This window comes from Colius striatus, chromosome 5 (genome assembly GCF_028858725.1).
Source record: "Colius striatus isolate bColStr4 chromosome 5, bColStr4.1.hap1, whole genome shotgun sequence".
In the NCBI taxonomy this organism is placed as follows: domain Eukaryota; kingdom Metazoa; phylum Chordata; class Aves; order Coliiformes; family Coliidae; genus Colius; species Colius striatus.
In genome coordinates, this window is record NC_084763.1 from 52,242,918 (window position 1) to 52,266,911 (window position 23,994).

Consider the following 23,994-nt stretch of genomic DNA (forward strand, 5'->3'; position numbering starts at 1 on the left):
TAGGGTCTCAGGTCTTTAGGGTCTCAGGTCTTTAGGGTCTCAGGTCTTTAGGGTCTCAGGTCTGGGCCTAGGTCGTCTGGGCCTAGGTCGTCTGGGCCTAGGTCGTCTGGGCCTAGGTCTTTAGTGTCTCAGGTCTGGGTCTAGGTCTTTTGGGTCTAGGTCTTTTGGGTCTAGGTCTTTTGGGTCTAGGTCTTTTGGGTCTAGGTCTTTAGGGTCTCAGGTCTTTTGGGTCTAGGTGTTTCGGGTCTCAGGTCTGGGTCTAGGTCTTTTGGGTCTCAGGTCTTTTGGGTCTCAGGTCTTTTGGGTCTCAGGTCTTTTGGGTCTCAGGTCTGGGTCTAGGTCTTTTGGGTCTCAGGTCTTTTGGGTCTCAGGTCTTTTGGGTCTCAGGTCTTTCGGGTCTCAGGTCTTTCGGGTCTCAGGTCTTTCGGGTCTCGGTCTTTCGGGTCTCGGTCTTTCGGGTCTCGGTCTTTCGGGTCTCGGTCTTTCGGGTCTCGGTCTTTCGGGTCTCGGTCTTTCGGGTCTCAGGTCTGGGTCGCGGTCTTTAGGGTCTCAGGTCTGGGTCGCGGTCTTTTGGGTCTCAAGTCTGGGTCGCGGTCTTTCGGGCCGCGGTCTTTCGGGTCTCAGGTCTACGTCTAGGTCTTTAGGGTCTCAGGTCTGGGTCTAGGTCTTTAGGGTCTAGGTCTTTAGGGTCTAGGTCTTTAGGGTCTAGGTCTTTTGGGTCTAGGTCTTTTGGGTCTAGGTCTTTTGGGTCTCAGGTCTAAGTCTTTTGGGTCTCAGGTCTAGGTCTTTAGGGTCTCAGGTGTGGGTCTCGGTCTTTAGGGTCTCAGGTGTGGGTCTCGGTCTTTAGGGTCTCAGGTGTGGGTCTCGGTCTTTAGGGTCTCAGGTGTGGGTCTCGGTCTTTTGGGTCTCAGGTGTGGGTCTCGGTCTTTCGGGCCGTGGTCTTTCGGGTCTCAGGTCTACGTCTAGGTCTTTAGGGTCTCAGGTCTGGGTCTAGGTCTTTAGGGTCTAGGTCTTTACGGTCTCAAGTCTGGGTCGCGGTCTTTTGGGTCGCGGTCTTTCGGGTCTCAGGTCTGGGTCTAGGTCTTTAGGGTCTCAGGTCTGGGTCTAGGTCTTTAGGGTCTCAGGTCTTTAGGATCTCAGGTCTGGGTCTAGGTGTCTGGGTCTAGGTCTTTAGGGTCTCAGGTCTGGGTCTAGGTCGTCTGGGTCTAGGTCGTCTGGGTCTAGGTCGTCTGGGTCTAGGTCGTCTGGGTCTAGGTCTTTTGGGTCTCAGGTCTTCAGTCTTTTGGGTCTCAGGTGTGGGTCTAGGTCTTTAGGGTCTCAGGTGTGGGTCTAGGTCTTTTGGGTCTCAGGTCTGGGTCGCGGTCTTTCGGGTCGCGGTCTTTCGGGTCGCGGTCTTTCGGGTCGCGGTCTTTCGGGTCGCGGTCTTTCGGGTCGCGGTCTTTCGGGTCTAGGTCTTTCGGGTCTAGGTCTTTAGGGTCTCAGGTCTAAGTCTTTAGGGTCTCAGGTCTGGGTCTAGGTCTTTTGGGTCTAGGTCTTTTGGGTCTCAGGTATGGGTCGCGGTCTTTCGGGTCTCAGGTCTGGGTCTAGGTCTTTCGGGTCTAGGTCTTTCGGGTCTAGGTCTTTCGGGTCTAGGTCTTTCGGGTCTAGGTCTTTCGGGTCTCAGGTCTGGGTCTAGGTCTTTAGGGTCTCAGGTCTTTCGGGTCTCAGGTCTTTCGGGTCTCAGGTCTTTAGGGTCTCAGGTCTTTAGGGTCTCAAGTCTGGGTCTCGGTCTTTTGGGTCGCGGTCTTTAGGGTCTCAGGTCTGGGTCTAGGTCTTTAGGGTCTCAGGTCTTTTGGGTCTCAGGTCTTTTGGGTCTCAGGTCTTTTGGGTCTCAGGTCTTTTGGGTCTCGGTCATTAGGGTCTCAAGTCTGGGTCGCGGTCTTTTGGGTCGCGGTCTTTAGGGTCTCAGGTCTGGGTCTAGGTCTTTAGGGTCTCAGGTCTTTAGGATCTCAGGTCTGGGTCTAGGTGTCTGGGTCTAGGTCTTTAGGGTCTCAGGTCTGGGTCTAGGTCGTCTGGGTCTAGGTCGTCTGGGTCTAGGTCGTCTGGGTCTAGGTCGTCTGGGTCTAGGTCGTCTGGGTCTAGGTCTTTTGGGTCTAGGTCTTTTGGGTCTCAGGTGTGGGTCTAGGTCTTTTGGGTCTCAGGTGTGGGTCTAGGTCTTTAGGGTCTCAGGTGTGGATCTAGGTCTTTTGGGTCTCAGGTCTGGGTCTAGGTCTTTCGGGTCTAGGTCTTTCGGGTCTAGGTCTTTCGGGTCTAAGTCTTTAGGGTCTCAGGTCTGGGTCTAGGTCTTTAGGGTCTCAGGTCTTTAGGGTCTCAGGTCTCTAGGGTCTCAGGTCTCTAGGGTCTCAGGTCTTTAGGGTCTAGGTCTTTAGGGTCTAGGTCTTTCGGGTCTAGGTCTTTCGGGTCTCAGGTCTTTTGGGTCTAGGTCTTTCGGGTCTCAGGTCTTTCGGGTCTCAGGTGTGGGTCTCGGTCTTTAGGGTCTCAAGTCTGGGTCTCGGTCTTTTGGGTCGCGGTCTTTAGGGTCTCAGGTCTGGGTCTAGGTCTTTAGGGTCTCAGGTCTTTTGGGTCTAGGTCTTTTGGGTCTCAGGTCTTTCGGGTCTCAGGTCTTTCGGGTCTCAGGTCTTTCGGGTCTCAGGTCTTTCGGGTCTCAGGTCTTTCGGGTCTCAGGTCTAAGTCTTTTGGGTCTCAGGTGTGGGTCTCGGTCTTTAGGGTCTCGGTCTTTAGGGTCTCGGTCTTTAGGGTCTCAAGTCTGGGTCTCGGTCTTTTGGGTCGCGGTCTTTAGGGTCTCAGGTCTGGGTCTAGGTCTTTAGGGTCTCAGGTCTGGGTCTAGGTCTTTAGGGTCTATGTCTTTAGGGTCTCAGATCTAAGTCTTTAGGGTCTCAGGTCTTTAGGGTCTCAGGTCTTTAGGGTCTAGGTCTTTAGGGTCTAGGTCTTTAGGGTCTAGGTCTTTAGGGTCTAGGTCTTTAGGGTCTAGGTCTTTTGGGTCTCAGGTCTAACTCTTTCGGGTCGCGGTCTTTCGGGTCGCGGTCTTTCGGGTCGCGGTCTTTCGGGTCTCAGGTCTGGGTCTAGGTCTTTAGGGTCTCAAGTCTGGGTCTCGGTCTTTTGGGTCGCGGTCTTTAGGGTCTCAGGTCTGGGTCTAGGTCTTTAGGGTCTCAGGTCTGGGTCTAGGTCTTTAGGGTCTATGTCTTTAGGGTCTCAGATCTAAGTCTTTAGGGTCTCAGGTCTTTAGGGTCTAGGTCTTTAGGGTCTAGGTCTTTAGGGTCTAGGTCTTTAGGGTCTAGGTCTTTTGGGTCTAGGTCTTTTGGGTCTCAGGTCTAACTCTTTCGGGTCGCGGTCTTTCGGGTCGCGGTCTTTCGGGTCGCGGTCTTTCGGGTCGCGGTCTTTCGGGTCGCGGGTCTCGGTCTTTAGGGTCTTAGGTCTGGGTCTAGGTCTTTTGGGTCTCAGGTCTTTTGGGTCTCAGGTCTTTTGGGTCTCAGGTCTTTTGGGTCTCAGGTCTTTTGGGTCTCAGGTCTGGGTCTAGGTCTTTAGGGTCTCAGGTCTGGGTCTAGGTCTTTAGGGTCTCAGGTCTGGGTCTAGGTCTTTTGGGTCTGGGTGTTTTGGGTCTCAGGTCTAAGTCTTTTGGGTCTAGGTGTTTTGGGTCTCAGGTCTAAGTCTTTTGGGTCTAGGTCTTTTGACTCAGGTCTAAGTCTTTTGGGTCTAGGTCTTTTGGGTCTCTGGTCTCGGTCTTTAGGGTTTCGGGTCTAGGTCTTTAGGGTCTCAGGTCTGGGTCTAGGTCTTTAGGGTCTCAGGTCTGGGTCTAGGTCTTTAGGGTCTCAGGTCTGGGTCTAGGTCTTTTGGGTCTCAGGTCTTTTGGGTCTCAGGTCTGGGTCTAGGTCTTTTGGGTCTAGGTCTTTTGGGTCTAGGTCTTTTGGGTCTAGGTCTTTTGGGTCTAGGTCTTTTGGGTCTAGGTCTTTTGGGTCTAGATCTTTTGGGTCTCAGGTCTAACTCTTTCGGGTCGCGGTCTTTAGGGTCTCAGGTCTTTTGGGTCTCAGGTCTTTTGGGTCTCAGGTCTTTTGGGTCTCAGGTCTTTTGGGTCTCATGTCTTTTGGGTCTCATGTCTGGGTCTAGGTCTTTAGGGTCTCAGGTCTGGGTCTCAGGTCTGGGTCTCAGGTCTTTTGGGTCTCAGGTCTTTTGGGTCTCAGGTCTTTTGGGTCTCAGGTCTGGGTCTCGGTCTTTCGGGTCTCGGTCTTTCGGGTCTCGGTCTTTCGGGTCTCAGGTCTTTCGGGTCTCAGGTCTTTCGGGTCTCAGGTCTTTCGGGTCTCAGGTCTTTTGGGTCTCAGGTCTGGGTCTAGGTCTCTTGGGTCTCAGGTCTTTTGGGTCTCAGGTCTTTTGGGTCTCAGGTCTTTTGGGTCTCAGGTCTGGGTCTAGGTCTTTTGGGTCTCAGGTCTGGGTCTAGGTCTTTTGGGTCTAGGTCTTTTGGGTCTAGGTCTTTTGGGTCTAGGTCTTTTGGGTCTAGGTCTTTTGGGTCTAGGTCTTTTGGGTCTAGGTCTTTAGGGTCTCAGGTCTGGGTCTAGGTCTTTAGGGTCTCAGGTCTGGGTCTAGGTCTTTTGGGTCTCAGGTCTTTCGGGTCTAGGTCTTTTGGGTCTCAGGTCTGGGTCTAGGTCTTTTGGGTCTAGATCTTTTGGGTCTCAGGTCTAACTCTTTTGGGTCTCAGGTCTAACTCTTTCGGGTCGCGGTCTTTCGGGTCTCAGGTCTAGGTCTTTTGGGTCTAGGTCTTTTGGGTCTCAGGTCTAACTCTTTCGGGTCGCGGTCTTTCGGGTCGCGGTCTTTCGGGTCGCGGTCTTTCGGGTCGCGGTCTTTCGGGTCTCAGGTCTGGGTCTAGGTCTTTCGGGTCTAGGTCTTTCGGGTCTAGGTCTTTCGGGTCTAGGTCTTTCGGGTCTAGGTCTTTCGGGTCTAGGTCTTTCGGGTCTCAGGTCTAAGTCTTTCGGGTCTAGGTCTTTAGGGTCTCAGGTCTGGGCCTAGGTCTTTCGGGCCTAGGTCTTTCGGGCCTAGGTCTTTCGGGCCTAGGTCTTTCAGGTCTCAGGTCTACGTCTAGGTCTCTCAGGTCTTTCGGGTCTAGGTCTTTCACGTCTGGGTCTAGGTCTTTCACGTCTGGGTCTAGGTCTTTCACGTCTGGGTCTAGGTCTTTCACGTCTGGGTCTAGGTCTTTCACGTCGAGGTCTAGGTCTTTCACGTCTAGGTGTAGGCCTTTCAGGTCTAGGTCTAGCTCACTCATAGCAATGGTTAGAGTGATCACAGTACAACAGCATCTGTTTACCCATCATTCGTTATTTTAATAGAGATTAATACAAGGCTATTTTTAGCACTGGCAGATAGATGGTGTGCTATTTTACAGCATGTATTTATTTACTGCTTTCTTTGATGGTATCTGTGTTACTATTTGAGGTCAGTTGAACTAGCCTGAGCTGTATGAGTCATCTTTATCCCATTGAGTTTACACATTGTAGTCTAAAACTCTTTACCTTTTTTTTTTATTCTTTTTTTTGTGTATAACCCTAGAAAAACAACATATTCCTCACGTTATGCCAAGTGCAGCTATCCTGACAATTTTCTGTAGTTGATCAGTCTTGCTTTCTGGGCTTATCTCTTACTAGACAGTGAAAGTGGGAGGGAAATTGGACTGAAAGCCTTGAAGAGAAGACGTTACACTGCTGGCAGCCTTCCTGTCTTTGAAGACTGCAAAGAAGTCTTCAGTCTAAGGAAGAAAAACAGAGATGAGCATTGGAAGGACAATCTTCCAATGGAAGACACTGGTAACCTTCATCTGTAAGCAACTGTAAGTTTAGGCAGAAATAGAATGCACTTCAGAATTTATTAATTGCTTCAAACAAGTTCTACATACCTAAAGTTTTTCTTATAAAGAGTCAATGAAGTAAATATGGAGGTTTTTCTCTTGTATCTCAGCATCCAAGACGAGATACTTGTGTTTTGCATTCAACAACTATTGCAAAACTTGGTATGACTTTTCTTTTACATTGAGACAGTCAATTTGTCTGGGAAAATGTGTAGATATTGAAGACTTGTACAGACTTGAATTAAAGAATGACAGTATTTTAAGACTTCAGAAGAAACCTAATTGCTTTCCTTTTCAAGGATATACACTTTTCCAGGTTTTTTGAGACTTAGATGTGGCAATTCTTAGCCAAGCATTCAGGATTATTTAGTTGTCTTTGCTGCTTCTTAGCAGTTGTATGGATGCTTGCTATGAATAGATAAAATACTGTTTACCTGAGAATTAGAGAATTCTTATTCATCGAGTTTTCAAAAGGCAGCATGAGACAAACTTTCAAACGAGGCTCTGAGGTGAACCTATAGAGCTGAGGCAGAAAACCATAGTGAATTTTAAAGCAGAAGTTTAAATTGAAGCTAAGCTGAAATTAATAAGCAACTGATTTTTGTTGATATATAACTGTGTTTAATTCTGGTTTGCCTTTAATGGAATACTGTCTTTATAAGTAGGAAGGCCCACTGTGCCTGTTACCTCCAAGGATTCTTGACAGTAGACTGGCAGCAAGAGTTTGGTTTTTAACAGAGATCCTTTTTTAATCCCCTTTTTTGGCTCCCCAAGTTAAATCAAACAACCTTAAATGCCCTGGATACATGAAGCAGAAAATAAGTTAATAAAACCAAGTTTTATACTTGACATAGCAATATTCCTTTTTAAAATAAAGGAAGTATTATCTGAAGACTATAATTAGTTCAACTTACAAACGTGCCTTAAGTTTTCAAAACTAGGATCTCATCTTCCATAACATTTTTAAATTGGGGGATCAGAAAAGGAAAACAAGTCTCTGCTTTTTTGACTCCCAATTGATTTCTCAATTCTGAATGACATATCTGTTCAACTATCATAGCAGAAATGAAGAAAATATTCTACTTGGGCCTGAAAAATTGGTTTAAAAATTTTTGGGTAACTTGGTTAGTTACCCAAAGCTGGTTTTGCAGTTCAGCAAACTCTGGGAGGTTTTATTTATTAATTGCTTGAACTTCAGCAGCAAAAAAATAATGTCAAAATTGTTTTACGGGAACAGAGTTCAGTCATGAGTGCAGGATACTCTTATTTCTCAATAGATTTTACAAGATACTGAAGTTAAAACTTCATGTAAACTTCAAAAGTCTATTTTTTGATGAATCTTCATTCTCCTTGTAATAATTACATCTAAGACTGCAGACAGTGCTTGCAATTTAAGGGATTTTATCTTACAGTCCAAAGCTTTTAAGCAGGACTATAAGGCAGGCTTGGTTTGGGTTTTAACTTTGGTTCTTCACACAACTTACCACACATCCCTGAAGGTCAGAAGAGGAAAAATGAGGATGTGAAAGCAGGGAAAAATGTGGAAGATCAGAAGTAGTCCTTCTGGGAATGATGTTGGCAACATTGACATCCTTGTTTTAAGGATGAGTTCTTCATATGCTTTTCTGAAAATACCTGTTTTCCTCTTGAGTCCTTTCTTGTAACCAGGCAGAGGAGTCTCTTCTAGATTTCCTGAAAAATATCCCAGTATTAACTGTGCATTTTCAGTCAAAACTTATAAAATCATAGATGCTTCAATAAAAAAATCAGGGAAAAAATAAAATGCAAGAAAAAACCCTAATCTTACAAGCTTGAAGCAAATGGTTGTAACCCATCTTAGTTTTCATATCTTTCCTGATGGCAGAAAAAGGACAAGCAATGTTCTTTAACTTGCTCTATGCGCACTTCTTTCTGACTTTTCATGACTTGGAGGGCTGCTACCTTACATCTTTCTGCCACTGTAGAAATTAATTAACAGTAGAAATGAATGGCTTTCTTGTGTGCAGGAAATCCAGTCATTAGTGTGGGTTACTTTTACTTCTCATTTTATGATGCATTTTACAAGGTATAGCAGATTTTGGTCTCAGTCTCTTTGAGAAAAATGACAATAGCTTTTGCTGTGTGTTTCTCTTTGGAAAAAAAACCCCACTTTTTTCTGTTCATTCTATTGAAATTAAAACTAAGGGCAGTGTTTCCCTTTTAACATTTGTTTTTCAAAAAGTATTTCTTAGACTGAAAATGGAAAAATGAGTGTGTGTGTGTGTGTGTGTGTAGAGGAATGTGGAGGGCATAGGGTGCACATTCCAGGTCGCCTGTGCTGGTGCGGTGATGCAAAGCAGCTGTGAGTCAAGTTAACCGGCCCTTGTACTGCACAGGCAGTCTGCTCATGCCTCTGATCCTAAAAATATTGCTCTAGTTTGATACTACGTGGCTTCAGCTCTTCAAAAATACAAGATGGTGATTATATGTTATTCAGAACTTTCTTTCTTTTGAATTTGCGTTGGAGAATTTCCTATATTAAGATTAGTGGTAATGATTGAAGATGTGTGTTGGTAGCTCGGGGCTGTTTTCATTAGTTTATAGGTAGATATTTGTGTAAAATATGCATATATGTATATGAAATTCTTGCTTAAGTATTAGATCTGTTAAATGCTTTTAATTTGGGTTTTCAATGACGGAAATTAACAAAAACCTGGATTTGCTTTCTTATACCATTCATCAGCAAAACATAACCTGAGTCAAGTGTGAGTGATGAGTTTCGGTGAGCTGGTTCTGCTCTCTGAGTCTTGGAAATGTGATTCTTGAGTCCAGGAGAGGAAATCAGTGGCAGCTGATTAAATACTTGTATCAACCCCCTAATTATGGGAAATGCTTTTTGACTGGATTCGGAATAATGTTACTGTGGATAGCATAGTAGAAACTACTACAGAAAATGTCTTATCTTTTCAGTTTGTTTTTGTCTTTATCTTTACAGTAAAAGTGGCATTTTTTGTCGCTATGCATACTGAATGACAAAGACTGGTAATTTCTGTTTGATCTCCCTTCAGAGGCTCTGTGACGCTGGTGCATGTTCAGATTAACGGCACTAAAACCCACCAGAGTTGCTTTTTATTTATGGGCTATGACAAATATAAATAGAAAGCGGATTTATGTCTTTTTGCCTATTGAACATGTCCTATTGTCCCGCTAAGCTCATGAAATCCTCTGGTAACAAAAGTCTGACCTGTAACCTGAGGTGAGAAGGTCATGCAATTATATTATGTTGCTTTTAACAAATTATATTTTATTTCCCATCAAGGGATGAAAAAGATGTTTACCTGGAGTTGTATAATCACTTCAACTCCTGATTTAATCAGACTAGGAGAGTGATGGGACTTGAGGGTTGATGAATTCCTGGTGTCTCCACTGCACCCTCTCCTCACACTCATCTTCTTCAGTAATGCCAGAAAGGCTTTCTGGGGTTTTGAAATACCAGGCAGTAATTTAAGTAACATGGCCTGCAGCAAAATGAACATTGCAGTTGTTATAGCTGGGCAGTTAATAGCCAATAAGTAATGATAATAAATGCATGAGTTTTTGTGTATAGCATTACTGCCAAAATAAATTGGGGCCCTGTGTGTGTTCCAGAGCAGGACCAAAACCTGATTCATTGTAAGCACACCAGGATATTATTTACCAAACAACTGGCACATAAACTCATTGTTTCAGTAGCCAGAAACTGCAGAGTATGGAAGTGGATGAACGTGTATTTTAATGCCTGTGTGAAGAGGAGAAGAATGCACATTTAGAAACTATATATGAGAGAACAAGTAAGGATTCCTGCTTCTGTGACCACAGAAGAAAGAGGTGGATAGGAAAACAGCATTTAAATAATTTCAAATGTCTGTGTGGTGTTGCTACCCAGCTCAGGCTCTTTGTTTTCCTTGGGACTTAGAGCCTTTCTTATCCCCTCCCAGGAGCTGTCATGCTGTCCTGACTAGCAACAACTGTTTTTTGGTCTGACAATATTTTCATAAACAGGGCCTATACAGTGCAGCAAAAAAAAAAGAAAACCACTTTTGGATGGCATCTTGATGAAATCTAGAAGCCTGAAACCCTCCTACATCACTACAGACCTGGACTTTAAGCATTACCCTACTTAAAACTAAAAATTACATAGTAAATGCAAGAATAACACGGTGCAACCAAGATGCACCAGGGAGATAAACAAAGGTGTTTCTCCGGACTGAGGCAATCCATTTGGACTTTTAGTACAGTGTTTTGCATCATGCTGTGTTGTGGTTTAACCCCAATCAGCAACTAAGCACCACGGAGCCACTCGCTCACTCTTCCCACTCCCAGTGGGATCAGGAAGAAAATAACTGAAAACAGACAACTCAAGGCTTGAGATAAGAACAGATTAATAACTAAAATTAGATCAAATTATAATGGCAACAATAAAAAATAGTCAAAAATGGGAAGGAACATTAAAAAAAAGAGAGAAATAACAAAAACTAAAAAATCCTTAAAAACAAGTGATGTCCAATGCAGTTGCTTACCACCTGCAGACTGATGCCTGAACAGCAATCTACCCTTCCCCGCCAGTCCTTCCAGTTTATATGCTGGGCATGATTTTCTCTGATATGGAGTAGCCTTTTGGCTAGTTTAGGTCAGATGTCCTGACCATGCTCTCTGACAGTTTCTTGTGCACCTCTAGCCCACTCACTAGCAGGGTGGGGAGAGAAGCAGAAACTGGCCTTGTTGCTGCGCAAGGGCTGCTGGCAATATCCAAATCATTCCTCTGCTATGGATGCTGTTTTTAGCACAAATCCAAAACATAGCCCTGTTCCAGCTACTGGGAAGAAAATTAACTCTATCCCATCAGAAACCAGGATATGCTGCACAGGTTATTGCTTCTGTCGGATATAGGCTGAGAGTTCAAAAAGTTGTTTTAGCCGAAGGCTGTTGTGTTCTGGCAGAGCAATTTCTGCATGGTGTGCTCACTAATTACTCTGTAAGGTCTGTGCTACCAAGACCAGCTGCTATGCTGCATTATAGAACAGTTAAATACTTGTAGTATTAACTTTGTGTACTTGCTTCTGGTGTCATTCTTGTTCAGTTAATTAACTTTGTAAATTAGATTTATGTAATGCAAATGGTATTGCTTCTGTTTTCAGAAAATTTGCCTCACGTCTTCATCCCTCACCTAATCTGTAGTCAGAAGTGGCCAGAAGGAATCATGTTTTAATGTCATCTTTTCACAAGTCAACAGTTTCCTAAATAATAGCTTGTTTGTGAAGTTGGAATGTATGACTGTATGACAGCACGTTAAAATGTGATCCCAAAAAGCCTATTCACAAGTTGATCTTCCTTTTCAGCAATAAAAATAATAATGGCAATTGTAATAATAATAATGTGAAATTGCCTTCATTATGCCAGTATAAAAATAACTGAAACATTTGGCTTTTCTGCTTTCATTATTGCTTCTGAACAATAATGAAGCCCATCTGATGCCTTAAATAATTGTTTCGTGACATTTGTTCTGCCATCATCCCAGTTTGTCATTCTTAGCCAGGATGCTCTTAAAGCCTTCCTCTTTAGTAAGCAGCTACATTGTGTGTTTATGTGAAATTCTTCCTTAGGTTTTTTCTCCCATTACACTTCTTCTTTCTTTGTTGAAGATAACTTTTTCAATTGCATTTCATTTAGCAGTATATAGCATTCAAGCAATGCTACAGCATCTGCCTAATTGTTCACCTTCTTACTGGAGTTTTATGTTTTACCGCATGAACTCTTTTTTCCTGTGCAGAAAAATTATGCTTCAAAGGCATGATATTAAAAGCTGGTATGAGAAATAAGCATTTTTTAATAGACTCCTTTAAGTCTGTGTTTTGTTTGATTATTCGGTTGGTTTGGTTGTTTTCCAAATCTCAGTAACATGATTCATGGAACCTAAGTGTAATTTTCTTTCATTTTCTTCCTGCTTGTTGAACTCTTCTTCCAGAATCCACAATATATTATTTAGAAGATCATCACAATGGTTATCTGTGAGCAGTGTATTACTTTGAAGATAGAATTGAACTTATTAAAACTTTTCTCTATGTTTTAAATAAATACTTGATGCTTCCTAGTGTCTTCCTTTTCTAATGTATTCTCTTGTAAAGCCTTCAGGACAAAGCCAAGTGGACTTAAAGTTTATCCATTGCTGGATAAGCTTTTTGTGCTTGAACTAGAAAAAGGTAGACTGGATTGCTATCAGAGCTTGTATTTAAAACAAGCAGGTATCTGTTGCTATGAAAGATTGTATTAAAGTGCATCAACTTCCCAGCACACAATTTTAAGTTTAAAAAGGATGACTTGAGATATTTCTGCTTAAAATAAAATATTCTTTTACCAATTTTGTAGCAAGCCCACTAGCTGATAGTGTGCAAATTGTCTGAGCTCTTTGCCTTGTCTTATTTTCTTCTTAACCATTACATTAGCAAACAAGGATGACCTCATCAATACTGTGTGCATCTCAACTCATCCAAATCTGAAGGACTTCCATTGCTTTACAGTTTCCTTCTGGGTTAACACTGCACTTTACTGTTTTATGTCATTTACTACTCAAACTATTTTGCAGCTCAAAAATCTCCACTACAAATAAGTCACATTTGTATAACTGTTTCCAGTTTCATTAATGTACACTGGTATCTCTGTACATATGATTGTTTGTCCTATCTTTTTAGGAGCATGAGTGATTATCATGACAGGCATTATATCTGAGCTGCTTAATTTATATTTGATCTTGTATTATTTGGCACATTATGAAGTGTTAATTTTTGCACTCATTGAAAGGTGTAAGCAGATCACAGGAAATTTAACCAGATCTGTAGGAATGTGGCTTTATGCTTGTCTTGACAGTATACAGCAGATGTTCTGGATTTTCTAGACCATACAAATGTCCAGAGGGCTTGAAGAGCTTAAAAACTTAGCATCAAAACATTTGTAAAGGGAATGTTGTTTTGGTGCTTTCATTATAGGTTGTTTAAATACTGTCACTCCAAACTCTCGAGTTCAGGCTATATAATCTTTTGTTTAGATTTTGGGCCCTGATGCTTCAAATGTAAAGAAAAACAATAATATATTTAATCTCCTTGAAAACCATTTTTTGTCCTCTGTTTTAGGAATGTATCTGATATGTCACAATATCCTGTTGGGAGCTTTCTTGGGTATGTCACAATATCCTGTTTTCCATGTGGATACATGTACTACAGACTTTCCCTCCCCAAAGATATCCTTGTTCTGTTGAGAAGAGCAACAGAAAAGTCTCAGGAAAACATCTGGGGTTTGCTGTGAAATTTTTTTGGTTTGTGGGCTTTTTTAATTCAAAGGGAGACCATAAGACTTTAGAGAAGTCTTGCTACTGTTCTGATAAAGAATAAATAAATTGCAATCGATGTGTTTATTTCTAAGAGTTTCTAAATTCATGGAGTATATTTAATATTTTTGCAGAGGACTTCAGATATTCTGTGTTTAGGACTTTGGGGAAAGTACATCTTTCTGCATTATGGCAATTTGAAAAACATTTGATTCAGTTGGGCCTCCTTCTCTAGTAATTCAATGGAATTTCATTCAAAGCAAACTATGTAATGACAGATATCACCTGAAATGTAAAAAAGCATAAAGCCGCCCTAGTAATTACTAGTAGATATTTTGGAACATGTAAAACTTCAAGGCCTCTTACTCTGGCAGTTAAGTAGTCTTTTATGTCTGGGGTTTTTTTTCTCTCCATATAACTTAAATTAAAATGATCCTAAAGACTCAGAGAAAGAAAGTTAAATACCTTATTGTGTGTTTTTCTTAGTCATATAATTACTTTAATTTTAGGACTTGTTTCTGGGTAGGAAACCAGAAATTACTTATATAGGAGAAGTCTTCTATGTCACTTAAACTCCCAGCATGTTATGTACTTAAAGTCTGTGTAGATATTTTTTACCTTGTGCTTTTAGAGGAAAAAAAGAGAAAGATTAATTTTTGTGTGATTGAAATGATGAAAACCTCATTTAAAACAAATTAAGGAGTATTTTGCTGAACTGATTTATTTCTCTGCAGCAGAACTTAGCTTAACCTTTTATTTCTCTTGCAAGAATGGTTTTGAGTGTAATTTAAACTGTCAAATGATATTTATCAAATGATGGTTTTGCCCTGTAACAGGCAAATGTCTTCCACATAATTGATTAGCTGCTGACCTCATCCAGCCTTTTCAGACCCTTCAAGGTAGATTTCAAAGAGTTGTAAAATAATCACTTTGCTTTCAGTTTATACTTCAACACAAGGTGTTTACTGTCCTGGTAGCGGTTGTGCAGTGTGTTCCACATCTGGGAAGGAGAGGATATAGATGCCTACCTATAGCTCTGCCTGTCAACACCCTGCCCATTGTGCTTTAACCAAAACCCCTGCTCCTTGCAAAACAGGAACAGCTTTAGAAATGACTTTTTATGGAATAATAGCATGAATAAGATTAAGAAACTTTATCTTTTAGATGATTGTGCTCTAATAATCAGGAAAATGCTCTGTTTGGTAAGACCTGCAGGGTGTTCAATTATCAAGAAGGTACCAGAAGAACAAAAGATAATAGCCTCCTAAATGGGAAATTTTATATCCCAAACAGTTTTCCTCTCTTGTGTTCTTGTTCTGCAGCCTTGTTTTGTAAGAGCAATTCGTTAGAAGCCAATAGGCTTGCTTTTGTAAGCGTTAACCTACCAGTAAATGAATTAATTGTCCCTTTGAAGACTTCTGTGGCCCTGTCAAAATGGTGACTCTGTGTCTGAAGGAAAAGTACAGATGGCTTTTTTTTTTCTGAAGAGCTATTTGCAAGTTTCCTTGCCAAAGAAGAAACTGAGATGTAGAGAGTAAACTACAAACATAAAAATCTCAGATCTACTGGTGATGTTAAAAGTTCAATTCTATTTTTAGGCCTCAATAATTTCTTTCTTCCAAAGCCTCTTCCACTCCCACATCTTCCAAAATCTGTTGTTATAAATACACAGATTCATGAAAAATGCACTTGACTTTCTCTGAGTAACAAACCAGCTTATTTGTCTGAGCAGATCAGGCTGCTGTGAATTGGCTTTCAGTTCAGAAACAAGAGCTAGGAGATAAACAGAGCTGAAGAAAAAAAGTAGCACTTCTGCAACTTCAGCCACATCCAGCACCAGGAGGAGCAGGGGTTTTCCTGGATGTGAAACTGCCAAGAGGTGTAACTGCAATTGAGACATTTTATCAAGCTGTTTGGTGTGAAAACACCTCATCCCTCCACAGGTTCAGCCGACGAGTCTGGCTGGCTGATGCATTAAATTAAAAGGAAACAGTATCTGTGTTGAAATATTAAATACAGGAAAATGTGTATGCAATGAAGGCTTTAAATAAGCAGAGAGTTTGAGAAGGAAGCACTGGACTAAGGAGTCTGCATGTGATTTGTAATGTGCTTAGGGTGAAATTTTGGACATAGATGTACATGGCTTCTTTAATATTTTTGTACAGGGTTTTTGTTGGTCTGTTACTTTGGTTTTTTAAATGAATAATACCAGCTGTAATGTGTTATGCCAGTTTCTTGCAACAGCATTGTAGAGATAGGCATCAGCTTTATCTGTTGGAGAACAGGATCATTGTTCTGGCTCCTCTAGCTAAATATGCAATATATGCTGTAAATTGCCTTTATTATATGCTGCTTAAATATCTCATTGTCTGCTTTGCATACAAGCAATTTATTGCTGCTTATGGTCTGACAGAATGAAAACTAATGTTTAATTATGCATTGCCCTAGTAATGTGGTGTTTAGGGTGAATGTATCTGAATTAAATAAGGGCCATTAATAATGCCTAACAATTTATGATATATTCATTGCTTGATTTCAAATCATATAAATTAGAGAAGCTTATTTGAAATGTCACCAATATAAGATGGCTTTGTGGGAACACTTCTCTGTGTGCTAATTTCAGAATCATTACCAGCTGAGTCTTACTATTTATTCAATGTCCAGTAGGCTTTTATTATTCCCTTATTTGCAGTTTAATTACTACCTCTGTTTTCCTGACAGTGTGAATTCAATCCTAAACCTGCAGGAGCAAAATGAGTCGCAATCAGTCGGTTTTTGCCTGAAAGCCTCCTTTCACTTCAGCCCCCTCTCACCTGCCATGGACAAGCCACAGCTCTGAGCAGATCCCTACGGACATGATTTTTTGTACCATGTGTTTAAAGGGGCGATACCAGTCTAAGGCTTTTTAAATTGTTTTTCCTTAAAGCTTGCGAGTGAGAGTGTCTCTATCTTGCATAACTACATGGTTTTATACCAATATCAAACAAGATATCTGAATAAATTACTTACAGGGAGGTTTCTAGGTCACATTAATATCTTGTGTGCATGAGTTTACAAATGTTATTTATTAATAGATGTGAGGTATTTATACATAATAGGCATAGCTACTGTGCATCTAAAATTGTGTATTCCAAATAATCTGTTCTCTGAGGCTATTATATGGGATTTAAATTCCTTAAAGATACAGTAAGCATTGTCTGTTTCAGACAAGATGAACTGCAGCAAAATTTTGCAGTGGCAACAACAAATCAGGGGAAAAAAAGGCTGCAGGCTGCAGGACTAAAAAAAACCCTTTTCTTGATATGATGCACATACATTTATTATAGAAGTGCTATAAATGTAGGTTCTCTTAGAAATAATAATAATTAAATGAATGTTTGATCCCAAGTCCTCAGCAACAAGTCAGTCCTCTGTCCGGTGAGCTCTTTCCACTTCATTTATGCGTCATGATCATCTCTTGTATGTGGGAAATTATTTCTTGCTTATGATTTTGTTACATTCAGAAGTGCTCCGTAGAAGAAAATGAGTATTTCTTATTTCTCATTTAATTATTAAAGCCCTTGTAGCACGGTTGCTGTTGTAACTGGGAATACTGAACTTCCATCCTCACAGTCACATTTCATTTGCTATTGCTCAGGGGGTTAGCTGTATTTAATGAGTGATTTGAAGATATGCACATAAAGCTTGGCAAAGGTGTCACAAACATCTTATTTAAAGTTTTCTGTCATTCTTGACTTTGAAATATAGAGAAAAAGAAGCAAAAATTTCATCTGAGATAAGTTGGAAGGCTGAAAATGTCGTCTTTGTGTTTCATATTTAGTGTCTTTCAGATGTCACTGATTCTTTACATGGTGATGGCAAAGTGGAGAATTGATCCCTCTGACCTTTCCTTTTTCTTTTGGCTTTTCAAGAGTTGTTTGTGGAGGAGTTTTGGATTTTGTTTCTTCTCCCTCCCCCCTCCCAATATGTTTCCAGTTCCACCAAGATCTAATGACACGGGTATTCCTTTCTGTCTTGTGTGCACTTTCCAATCTGCCTTCATCAAATCTATCAAAAATGTACTATTGCACAGAGAACCAGACCTTATACTTGAAAGGTTTAAATTAATTAATGGCCTGTGCCACAGGGACATGCCATTACTCAGCTGGTGTACTATACCAAAGGTCATTTCTACTGTGTGTTCATGCTTGCTGTTGTATTTTTCTTTTCTGCTAGAGAGGAATTCCCTAAAATGTTTGATAAATTACTTTTACATACCTCACAGTTGGATGAGTCTCAAAAAAATTCCCCAAAAAACCCCACCTAAAAAACCCCAGAAAATATAACAATCTCTTAAACACCAAAGCAAAACAAAAACTGTCAAATCTATGTTAGTTGGGGAGTAACGGGGCGGGGGGAGGTAGGCTTTGCCTGACTGGGGAGTCCACAGTCACATCTGTAGGGAACTTCCTAGAACTACTTATGAATTTTTGCTTAGAATAAGATAATCTCTAAAGTATGCATGTATTGAGCACATTTGGCTATGTTGTTCTGTTATGTAATGACATTTGTAAGACCTATGGGTAGAATTAAAGCTGTGCCGTTATAGCACAAGTTTAAATGCTCACAATGTGAAAGCAAATCTATAGAGGTATCCAGAGAAGCTTTACATCAGCAAATCAGGAAAGCAAATGCATGTGAAAATTTGACCAATGCAATTTTGACGATCTAAAATCCAAATTTTCAAGCAAACTTGCCACTCAATTATCAATAAGTGAAGATGTGTGAATTCAGCATTATTGACTGTTCAACTGAAGCTGTTCTTGGCTAGAATAGATATGCACATAGGTCTCTTATCCTTCTTTCAGGCAGGGAATTTGTTGCATGACTTGTCAATTTAAAGAGCAGGTAATTCTGTATAAGCAAACCTAAAGTTTCATATCTCTGCATATATCTGCTTTTTGTTTTATTTATGCAACATCTAGACTAGTTCTGCAGACTCATGAACCTGCCCTGTGATTTCAGGGTGAGATTGATGTACAGCAATATCAACTGTAGTAAAGAGAATGTATGTTAGATGTAGTGATTTTTCGATCGATGTTTTGTTATTTTATGCCATATTTAATGAGATGTCAGGATGATTTATTAGGTTTGTACAGCTGTGTTTTCAAAAGTTTACTGGAGTTTCGTCTTTCCTCTCCCTTTGGAAGGAGGAAAAAAGTGTTCCCTACCTAATCCAAGGAGCTGAGCACATTCAGCCCATCCCAACCATCCTTTGATTTTCCTTTCTTTACTCAGCTATATAAGTGCCATGTCTCTATCTAGAGCTTTTCTAGGCTTTCTTAAGAAACATTCTTTAAAGTAAATTCAACAGTTTTATGTTCAATGCAGTTGGCTGCAGGGATCTAAATAATAAAAATGAAACATAGGAGGTAGCATAACTGGGACTGGAAAGTATTGAAAAGTGGTGGGGACTGCCTGACCTGCCTGCTTGCATTGGTTTCTTCCCTCTCCTTAAGAGCTAAACGGCTCCTCACTGTTTTATTTTGTTTAACTACAGTTCTGAAAAAGGTCATAGTTGCAGTGAGTGCATTTTTTTCTCTCCAGTGTTTATAACTTCTGGCTGCTTCAGTGAAAGTTTCACCAAAAGCCCCTCTCAAGCAGGATAGGATAACATTTACAGACAACTTGGAGTTTCCTAGTTGAAAAACAGTGTTGGCTAAGCAGTGCTAAGAGCAGAGGAACACCCCTGTGTTTCTATATCCACCCCTAGTGTGCATTTGTATTCATATAGAGTGGGTTTTCCCTCTAAACCCTGTAGAAAACTGCTGAAACAAAATGTGCCCTGCATGAGCAAAAAGCTTTGGGTAAATTGAGATGCATGACCAGTGTGTAGAGCACCATGGGAACACAGGTAAAATGTATGTTGTGAGTATTTGGTGACTGTTGTTTTAATGGGTATCTCATTCATGATTTGAAAGCACCGTTGTAAGCTGACAATCTTCAGTCTTGTGTTTCATGTTTTTAGTTAAAAAGTAAGGGTAGATTAATACAGAAGGAATAAAAACTTGCCTACAAGCTAGGTAAGTCTACATGTTATCATAAAGATGTGGATATATCAAATGTATGTAAAAAATCCTTTTCTTGAGAAAAGTGACTATTTATTTCAGAACTAGAAAGAATAGATGATCTCTATTAATATAACAAAATAGGGAAAACCCTTGAACTTAATTCTCTATTTCTAAGCAAAAAAAATAAATAAATAGCTATTTGAGTGGTTTTTTCAACTTGAAAATTTGAAAAAATGCTTGAATGCTGTAACTTACAAACAGCCAAGTTCTGCACTAGTGTAGGAAACAAACCTGTTTATTGAGCCCAAATGTGTGTGTTCACATGTAAGCAAAATTTCACTTTACTTTCTATAATTAGTTCAAGACACAGACACGTAAGGCTACTTTGTAGTCTGCAAAGGTAAATAATACTTTGAAATACAGAATTTGAATAATCTTTGGAAAGCATAGCTCAATTGACAAAACAAGAACAAGCTGCTGTTGGGATTAAAGACTATTCTACTGGCATCCTCATTGACCTTGCCATAAAAAGTTCACTCCAGGTGTGCTTTGAAGCAGTGGTTTTTTTTTTTTCTTAAACTAGTGTAACTGTGGAATGCTGTTTCTTCTTTTCCAAAATGTCATTCTTGTGATCTCACTTGATCTGGAAAGAACACAACTGCTTTCCCATTCTTACTTTGCTTACTTTCCCTACCAGGACACATATACAAGAAATAGTAGATGGAATAACATTTTTGTAATTAAGACACATGCAGCATCTTTGCCAGGACATCAGCAACTAAATGTATTCTGTTTTCTCTAGATTAATGAACTGAGCCATGTTCAAATCCCTGTTATGTTGATGCCAGATGATTTCAAAGCCTACTCAAAGATAAAGGTGGACAATCACCTATTCAACAAGTAAGTACAAGTAAAAATTCTTTGGAGAAGTGGATAGTGGCAGTGATATTTTTATGAAGTACTATGAACTATGTTATTTTTCAGTTCATGGGACTGAAGTTTTGATGATTAAGTTAATCCCGTGATAAACATAACCATCTGTGCTGTTCTGAAAAGCAACAGCAAGTGCTGCTGGGTAGTATTTTTTCCTCCATATGGTTTATTATTGCCTTAAGAGTATCTTACATATTGAAGGTGATATTTTATTGCTGTGATTATTTATAGCTGATATAAGCATTTATTTGGGTATTTTTTTAAAGCATAAATTCGTGTGCACGTATTTTATATTAAATGAAATACTTGAAAAAGAATGAGAATTTAAAACATACATTAAAGCTGAATAATGTTCAGGTTTTTATGATCCATGATATAAAATCATATCACTCATACAGAAGCTCAAAAAGTATTAAGATCATTTCATGTAATATTTACGTCTCTGAAAATGCTCTGTGAACAGTATGTACAGACATAAACTGTTTTGTGTATAACCTGAAGTTTGTTCAAGAATATGTTTGGAAAAAAGAAGAATTACGCTGATTTGGGTCTTCTGGCAAAGGTCAAAATAATTTCTCACATATAAGTCTGAAATTAACAGTAGGATATTAAAATTAGCCCTGTACTAAATTAGTCCAATTTTCCTGAAGCTTTGCCGCTGTCAGTACTTTCTGGTGTCACAGATGGTATAGTAATTCTTGTATAATTCATTCTAAGATTTTACCTTTGAAGTAATTTAGGACAATGGTAAAACATTTTTTTGCTGCTTTTGAGTCCAGGTTCCAAAGTTACCAAAATATGGTCTGTGTTTATTTAATCCAGTTATGTTGTAGCTTGTTCAAGACGGATGTGTATCAATTCATTAAAGATTGTAAAGAAAAATAAAACAACCCAGAGAGACCAAATCTCACTGAAAAAAGAGAAAGGATTAGAAGATAGAACATAAATTTTCTTATCTTCTGCTTTATATGAGTAGAATTGAGAGAACTGAGACAGATTTACTCTAGACTTACTTAGATATGCAGGTGAATTGAGTTGATTTGGTCTTCTATTCTTTCAGAGAAAACATGCCAAGTCATTTCAAATTTAAGGAGTATTGTCCAATGGTTTTCCGTAATCTGAGGGAGAGATTTGGAATCGATGATCAAGACTTTCAGGTAAGTTCACTTTCAAAATGCTTAAACTGGTGAGATATCCAGATTTTAAAGGTTGGTAATGCTGCACTTGTGAACAAGCAGGCTAGAGTGCTGAAATAAAATTCTTTTATTTTTATATAAGCTGGAGGGAAGCTAAAAGAAAAAGGTGTTCTTTCTGCTCCTTCCCTCACCTGTAAGCAGAACATTTTCTGTTTTGCCTCTTTGCCTGCCTGCCTAAGCTGTTCTTTTGATTCCTAACCTTCTGCTATCTTTAGTCATCCATGTTTCCCATTAGAGTGTCTCCCAGTCATAAGCCATGTTATTAAAACTGTGGGGTGGTACCTTTTGTAATAGGAGGGAAAAATAATGTCTGGACACTACTGACAAAAGCTGCTATGTTCATCTGAGTCACTTAGATAACAGTTACTTCATTGATATGTCTATTGTAAGATGTGGGTTCTGAAATGACCACAGTGGTTTTCTTTCTTTCATGGTCTTTTGGTTTAGAGAAGAGTGACCTGTGGCCTGCCAACTTCATACTGTTTCGTCGTAACACCTTTTCCTGTTGTTAAGATGATCTGGAAACACAGAATAGATACAGCAAAACAAGAAATTGTTCTAGATCTGGCAGAGTTGTTCCTTGCAGTCAAAGCTTCTTTCTGCCTTTGCAAAAGAAGGTTCTTGAACTCTGCTTCAGTTAGATTTCCCAGTGCTCGCTGACAATTCCCTTTTCCACTAACTGTTCCTAATGCACATGTTTCAGTCAAGCTGCAAGATGTCCTGTCCTAAAGAGCACTTGCTCTGTAACTCATCACTGCTTCCTGTCCTGCCCTTTTACACTTTTAAACCCTTCTAATGTGGACTGCAGTTGTATTTGTAACCTGTCACTAAGATAGAGAAAGAAGAAGATGAGGTGATGATAGGCAAAGTTACATTTTGGTAAATATGTAATAGGAGACTTCAGATGTTGTCATTAAACTGGCAAAGTTAATGTAATCAAAATTGCTACATTCCACAGCTCTATGCAATATTTCCATCTGCACTGCTGTTCTACAACAGAAATTCCTGTTGCAATTATGTTTATACAGTGGTTTGGATTTATTAATGATAACAGTGAGAAAACAGTGTTAAAGGACAGTCACTAAATAAGATATATGTACTTTCAGATTAGAAACAAACATACTTCTTTGTAGCTGTGAGGTTTGGGTTTTTTGACAGTGTAACTAAACAACATACCAAAAGATGAAAATATAACCACATCCTCATTTTTTTTTATTCAATAAATTTATATATCAGTTTCATAAAAGGCTTCAATGCTGTTCAGTATTTCAAGTATATTTAGTGAGAAACAGAAGATAGTTAACGTTAATTTTGACCCAAGGGAAGACAGTGTCTGCATTCACTATAATTTTTTTCTTCAAGCACATTATCACTCTGAAGTCTTATTCTGCTGGACTGTTCTGATTATTTTTCTTCACAAAAGGGCTCATAGTAGTACTGTGTTTTTAACACACTTTTGAAATTAAGTTATCTTTACAGAAATACACAATAGATGAAAATTCAAGGCAACTCCTGTGTAAGATAGGGCTTATCCCTATTAATAGTAGAAGATGCTTTCATTTTAGTGTTAAATTCTCTGTGCTTTAAAAAGAGAATTTAATCTGATGGAGAGACTCACTCTATATGCTTTTTTTTCAGATAATCCTTGTCTTCAAGGAAGTTAATCCAATGAATGTTGGTTAAAACAGTTTTCTTCTACTCAGAGCCAAACATGAATTGGAAGAGGCCTGTGCAGTATTGAACTCAGGGAAAGCTTATGGAAGAGATGGCAACTAACTTTCTCTGGATAGTTTCTCTTATATAATGATTTTCAGGAAGGGAGTCTTAATCAATTGTGAATAATGTCATTCCCATTATTGAGCAAGATAGCATTTGTTTAGATAAACCCAATTACTTTGTTCATTAGTCAGACACATCAGTCCAAATCAGGAAGAACATTCATTTTTAATGCTGTGTTTTCAGAATGTTCTGCAGATATCCTTGACGAGTTGTTCAGAGGGCAGATAGTGCTTACTCATAAGGAAAGACAAAAAAACTGGTGGAAAGAAATTGGTGGTGTATTGTCTAATTACTGGGCTATACTTGTTTTAATTCTTGTCATTGTGTTATTTACTCTGTACAGTAATTTTGTGGACTGCTTAATGCATAGGCTTAGTTCCCATATGGAATGGTTAATATAGGGCTCTTCTCTTAGGGATCTCCTTTTATCCCTAAAGAGAAATTTAAGCCCTAAGTATGTTGTTTTTTCCTTATGACTAGTCTGACTTCAGAGTCAGGGGAATTCCTTAAATTGTGTGTGGTTCATGCCTTACAGGAAGTCATTTCTAGTAACAGTAATTACGGTTCCTATAGTGGACTCTCTCCACATGATGAAAATAAACTCCTGGTTTTGAGGCATCTTTGGTAATGTCCTACATCTATCTGTCTGTCTTTGCTAATTGGGCATCTCTGGGAGACATTTTGATTAGTACTGAACTAGTTTCATGGAGATATGTATGTGGTTGCTAATAGTGAATGGGGTATTTTTGGTGATTGATTCTTTATTATGGACAGCAATGCAGAAAATATGGAATGAAGTTAGTTTAACTTTGAATTTTATTCAAAGGT

At 39.8% G+C, this 23,994-nt stretch overlaps 1 protein-coding gene across 1 annotated transcript in view; it reads left to right on the top strand.

Moving 5' to 3' along the window:
• The window catches only part of PIP4K2A (phosphatidylinositol-5-phosphate 4-kinase type 2 alpha), a 125,051-nt gene that overhangs the window by 53,115 nt on the left and 47,942 nt on the right, over nucleotides 1-23,994 (top strand). The window contains exons 2-3 of the mRNA XM_061996397.1: nucleotides 20,061-20,158; nucleotides 21,252-21,348. Coding sequence (XP_061852381.1) covers nucleotides 20,061-20,158; nucleotides 21,252-21,348 — 195 coding nt within the window. The remainder of the gene's footprint in view (nucleotides 1-20,060; nucleotides 20,159-21,251; nucleotides 21,349-23,994) is intronic.